This window comes from Branchiostoma floridae, chromosome 18, assembly GCF_000003815.2.
Source record: "Branchiostoma floridae strain S238N-H82 chromosome 18, Bfl_VNyyK, whole genome shotgun sequence".
Classification (NCBI taxonomy): domain Eukaryota; kingdom Metazoa; phylum Chordata; class Leptocardii; order Amphioxiformes; family Branchiostomatidae; genus Branchiostoma; species Branchiostoma floridae.
Window position 1 is genome coordinate 16553280 of NC_049996.1, and position 6130 is coordinate 16559409.

Here is a 6130-nt window from a genome sequence, read left to right on the forward strand (position 1 = left end):
CATGCACATGCATACTTGCCAAATGCATGCATATGACCTGCTCTTCGTCCGTTATATTTCATTACGATAGCACCACTACATACTACATAACCACCTATCCCTGCATTATCCTATAACCAATACACATTGGGTGCCATACAGCTACCTTAGTAGTAATAGGGTTAAAGGTTCCAGTATTGACACTGTTGTATTATCTAACATAGCAGCTTAATCAGTTATTGTGACCAAACTTTGTCATGAAAAAGTATTTTCTCGTCTCTTTCCATCTGCCCACCTCGTGTTTCTGATGGGTACATTTACATGATGACATAGATACATGGGATGATGATGATAAATACGTACACATACTATATCATAAACCTTATTGCTATTTGCATATTTCAGAAGAATTCTATTTTGTCTTGCTGTGGTGGTTCACTATTAGCCAGGCTAGTACAATAATGCATGGAACATTTAGAGGATCACACTAAGATATAACATTTACAGTTTCCAATGGTAGAAAACGTAGTTTCTTAGAAACTATAACTGCAGCCTACAAACTTCTGTGCAACAAATTTCAACATGTCTTTTGAGTTTTTCCACAGTTGAGGCTTTCTGCAAGTTGGATTTTGGTTCTAGAAATCGTGAATTTGGTTTATTAAAGCCCATTATCAAAACATTACTTCCCGTATTTTCTTTTAGGCTGTTTTACCACAACCATATTAGGAATTTCTGTTTGTTACAAAGACCGGACTTGTAATGCCAAACACACAGCTGATGAACAGTGCCCCCTGGTAACCAGAGGCAGAACTACAAGTCCCAAACTGTCCCCTAAACGCTAGAAAACCAGTGTCAATGTTTGCTACAAAGTATTGACTTGGCACAAGGAGCTTTTATATCCTTGCTTAACAGTACAACAGCCTGTAAAACACAGAACCGATAAGGAGTGCCCCCTGGTAATCAGGAGAAGAACTACAAGTCCCAAACTGTCTACCCATCACTAGAAAACCCGTGTCAATGTTTGCTACAAAGTATTGACTTTTATATCCTTGCTTAACAGTACAACAGCCTGTCGAACAAGAACCGATCAGATACGCCCTCTAGTAATCAGAGTCAGAGCTACAAGTCTCCAACTGTCCATCCAACACTGGAAAACCCGTGTCAATGTTTGCTACAAAGTCCTGACTTGGCAGTACAGCAACCTGTCAAACACAGAACCGATCAGATGTGCCCCCTGGTAATCAGAGACAGAACTACAAGTCCCCAACCTTTCATCCAACACTGGAAAACCCGCGTCAATGTTTGCTACAAAGTCCTGACTTGGCAGTACAGCAGCCTGTCAAACAGAACTGATCAGATGCGTCCCCTGGCAATCAGAGACAGAACTACAAGTCCCAATCTGTCCACTCAACACTAGAAAATCCATGTCAATGTTTGCTACAAAGTCCTGACTTGACACAAGGAGCTTTTATATCCTTGCTTGACAGTACAACAGCCTGTCGAACACGGAACCGATCAGATGCACCCCCTGGTAATCAGAGACAGAAGTACAAGACTCCCAACTGTCCACCCAATACTAGAAAACCCGTGTTGATGTTTGCTACAAAGTCCTGACTTGGCAGTACAGCAGCCTGTCAAACACAGAACCAATCAGGAGCGCCCCCTTGTGGAAGCTGGCCACACTGGAGCCCTGCAGTTTTGTGCCGTTGTTGACAAACAGCTCGGTGATGTCCGGACCCCTCACTGCATTTTTAATTCGCAAAACCTGCAGGCAAGCAGAAAAAGAAATACTATTCATACATCAAGTTATGGTTTAGATATTGGGTGGGCCGACTACTCTCTCTCTTTGCAGCCAGGGGCTGATCAATGATCAATGTTCAGAGCAGATTGTAATCTTTGTCTGTAAATATCTAAAGAGTCAGAATTAGTGACTAAACAGAAAGGATTTGGCAGTACAATGAATCACACTCAGGGGTCCCATGGATTGTAGTGAATAATGGATGTAATTAAATGACCTGTGCCCCAAGTGGGTCCTATGGGTTTTAGTGAATCCTGAGCCCGGGTGGGTTGTACAGATTGTAGTGAACCATGGGTGTACTACTGGCAACCTGTGACCTGGGTGGGTCTCATAGGCAGTAGCAAGTCATGGGTGAGCTCCATGGGTTGTAGTGAATCATGGGTGTACTAACCTGTGCCCCGGGTGGGTCCCATGGGTCATAGTGTATCAGGGGTGTTTTTCCGATGACTGGGTGCAGGCCGATGTACAGGTCCCCAGTCTGAGGGTCCACCTCTATGTTATCCACAAAACTGTGCAGAGGCAGCGACTGGGAAAACAAAGGTCATGGGTTGAAGGCCAAGGTTCAACTCAATTACAAGGAGAATGTATTGAATGATGTGGGGCAAACTGTATTGCTCATACACAATCCTTCATATTGGTTGTATGATTGCTATTAAGTTTGAACAAATCTTTACTACCCTCTATGACATTTTACTATCTGACCTTGACCCCACTGACCTCTATCTGACCTCTACTGACCTCTATCTGCTCCAGACTGTTGTTTGCGAATCTCCTGAAGATGCGCAGCTCTTCTGTGAAGCCTGCTCCGACATAGAGGTACCTGGAAAGGTGACACACAAACAGGTATGTAACCTTGATAAGATTAGAACATACTGATTTAGTTTCATACTTCATTGACATTTTTGGCACACAATCAGCAAAATCTTCCACATGCTGAAGGTGACTACCTAAGCGAGAGACCTTCAGAAGATCGATAGCCTACCATGGACCCAATGTCTGGAACAACCTACCACCAGACACATGGAGGGACTTTTGAAGTAAAAGAAATGACCAAAACGACCGGGCACGGACTATGAACGCTGAGCTTTTGCTCTACCATGTATACACTCTCTGTCTTCATGTCTACCTTGTCCCCCCAACGACCCGGAGGTCAAGGGACTAGGTAGGTAGGTAGGTAGGTATACATGTATGTATTGTACCATGTACATGTAGTGCTATATGTTGATAGATTTATTAGGACTCAATGTAATCTGTGCCTCTCTTATATTTTATCTGACCCTGACCTCCCTCATGACCTCAATGAAAAGCAGCCTGCAGGCCAATTTGAGCTTCTCATGAATAAACAAAGGTTCAAACAAACAAATCAACAGAAGATTAAACCAACCTCCTGTCTGGGGACATGTTAACTCCGTTCGGGAACACAAGACCCTCCGCGACTGGCCGCGCCTGCGTGCCGTTGTAGAACACGACATTTCCAAATGGCAGGAGGAGATACGTCTCTAGTTTCCGTGCGAGTGTCGACCCTCTCGCGCCGTGCGAGACATCGTTTGTGAGGTAGAAGGAGTCCGGACCCAGCGCTAACAAGTCATTACCACTGGAGGGGATAGAGTTTGGTTTTAATGCGCAGTTAGATGAAAAAGGCTTTCTACATACATTTACAAAAATGGAGATGGGCACCACCCCTATGTATCTGATACACTGTAACTTTTAATATATATGCAATGAATTACAAGCATATTTACACTGGTGCTTCCTATTTATACCAATGCTGACTTATTCACCTAGACAAATCCATTACTGAATAACAACACGTATGTAGGCATGCAATGTATACAGTGACATCTAAAAACAAAACATTGACTCTTCCTTATACCATTTCAACCCGGCACCTTGTCTGTTTTGTTTTCTGTTGCTTAAAAAAAACTTAAGTGAAAAACATATCAAAGTACAACACACCTGTACTGAATTGTTCGTACATACCTGTATATAAGCTCGTCCCTGATGGTCTCCTGGTGTTCCAGTGTTTCCGTGGCAACGTCGTACGTAAACACCTCCACCTGGTCCTTCCTCCTCTGGTGGCTGATCACCAGGACACTGATCCTTCCTAGGTAAACAAACAAACAAAGTTGTAAACAACAGCAAGCAACTTGGGCTTGTTCTCTTATGGCAATGTTGATGTTCTAACAGAAGCATGCATTGCTTGGCACCTTACACACACTTGAAGGTGTGCACTCTAAGCTTGTTGACTTGGAAATTGGAATATAATTAATGAATCAAGATTTTGAGCTTGAACCCTTGCAGACCGGCCCCCGAAAGCCATGCCCTTGGGAAAGGCACTTTTTTTTACACACAGGCAAACATGAGTACCAAGCTTTGGTTTATTGGAACATTGTCTTGGATGGGAGGCCCCAGTTATGAGGAGAGCCATACCTAAAGTACATTAAAGACATCATCATACTTATCAATAAGAGTGGGGGTTCTCCCCGGTGTGGTTACTGCACTGCAGTTCCTGTGTGTCCTGCTGGAGGGGGTTAAGTCTCTAACTGCCTTGTTCTTACCCGAGAGTGGATCGGTCCACACGCTGAGTCCGTGGGGGTTGAAGTTCTCCCGGTCAAACTCCTCGCTGAAGTTCAGCTCCTTCACACCGCTCTCAGGGTCACTATAGTTAAAGGTCAGGATGCGACCTCTGACTTCTGACCTGCCGTGAGGGAACCCTGGGAGCCAGAGGCCCTGCGGGAGGGAAATATGTCACCTAAGCCAATCAGCACTCTACACTAAGTCAAGAAAGGAATTGTCCACATACTTCATGTCTATTAGACTTGATAGGCTTACTTTGCTTTATGCCAAAGTCAGGTGCTAATCAAGCTATGTGTAGAATGGCAGGAGAGGTCCTGCTTTGGGAACCGGGAGAGCCGCGCAGGCGTGGCTGCCCTTCGGTCACACTCAGGAAGCTACTGCTGGAGGACACGGGCTTGCAGGCCAGCGAGCTCCGTTCGATCATGCTGGACAGGAACATGTGGAGACGATGGTGTCACCTCCCCGAGGATGAACTGAACTGAACTGTAGAATGAGCTAATTATGTTCTAAGTTAAATTTGATTATAAATCAGCACGTTCACGCTTTTGAGGATGCATTTGCAGTAATTATGGCCAATATGTTAAAGTTGAATACTGCTGACTTTGGGAACATGTTCACTATTGTCTTCATTTGCATAACAATGTCCATGCATGTTTTGCTTGTGTCTCAGGGCCCTTCACCTTTGACATACCCACAATTGCTGTTACTGTAAATGTGCAGTTGGAACTGTGAATGAGCAAATTGCATTTGAAGATGGATTCAGTTTGTCCTTTGTCCTCCAATGAAAGCTCCACTCACCGAAGATATAAATGCAAGACCGTTGGGCAGGGTGGTGATGTCCTCAGCTCCGTGTTCTGGAAAATTCATCACTTTATTTGAGCAAGTTCAATTCCAAGAATGATGTATCAATTGTTGAATTAATAATATAATTAATTCAACTGCTTCCATTACACCAAAACTGTATCTAATTACTAATACAGTATCTAATACATTATCAAGTGTAAATCTAAATTCATGTATGATGTAGGTGGGTGATACCAACAGCACCAGGAAAGTGGAGAAACGTGCAAAACCCCCATACTTACCCACACCTGGTACGACCCGGCATGGCCCGGGTTGATGATTATAGAGCACAGCCTTGTGATAGCCAAGAGTGAACCTGCAATAGGGAAGAGAAAAAAATCAAAGCTTTTCAAAAATATTGAACACCATAGCTTGTGGTGTGCAGACTTACAATATTCTTAAATCATGTGTACAAATATGATACAACCAATTTTGTGTAAAAGACCAGAATAATTTCTCTTCAACTCTAAGATATGCCTGGCTAAAGTGAATGTAACATGACCCGCCCCCGCCATTGTGTGCCTTCAACGTTCAACCTTGGGTTTACAACTTAGCCAAGAAAATCCGGTTCACTAACTAAAGATAACGTTGCACTGCTGAAAACGTTCGCTTATCATCGCATTTTTTTGATAATTTGTTTTAAAATGATGTGGACAAATTCTATAGCACAGGTATAACATCAGTGTGGTCGTCTATACTTCTCTTCTTTTGGCGATGTTTTTTCAACATGCCCCTTTGTAATCATTTGCGACGTGAGGGGGGGGGGCAGTCTGATTGCTCTACTACCTCGCTTATTTTCCCCCGATCGTCCCGATTTTAGGTCTACAACCCCCCAATAGTGTGCCGCCCAACTTACCATAGCTTGATGAGGTGCTGTAAGACTCCCCAGGCCAGAAACACGATCACGATCCACCTCATGTACACAGGCACCAT

The 6130-nt window shown here is 43.8% G+C and overlaps 1 protein-coding gene across 1 annotated transcript; it reads right to left on the reverse strand.

Moving 5' to 3' along the window:
• Positions 1–387: 387 nt before the first annotated feature.
• On the reverse strand, positions 388–6130 carry LOC118405499 (serum paraoxonase/arylesterase 2-like). Its single transcript, XM_035805002.1, has 9 exons — positions 6054–6130; positions 5440–5513; positions 5153–5208; positions 4336–4507; positions 3758–3881; positions 3162–3371; positions 2516–2597; positions 2169–2303; positions 388–1744 (listed from the first exon to the last, which is right to left on the reverse strand). Exons 1-9 carry the CDS (start codon positions 6128–6130, stop codon positions 1580–1582), a joined length of 1095 nt encoding a protein of 364 aa, XP_035660895.1. The 3' UTR covers positions 388–1579.

Coding starts and splice junctions, on each gene's coding strand:
- LOC118405499 (XM_035805002.1), bottom strand. CDS start 6,130: ATGGTGCCTGTGTACATGAGGTGGATCGTGATCGTGTTTCTGGCCTGG. Junction 3,882..4,335: donor GTGGACCGATCCACTCTCGG/GTAAGAACAAGG, acceptor TTGTTTACCTAG/GAAGGATCAGTGTCCTGGTG. Junction 2,304..2,515: donor ACAGTCTGGAGCAGATAGAG/GTCAGTAGAGGT, acceptor TTGTTTTCCCAG/TCGCTGCCTCTGCACAGTTT.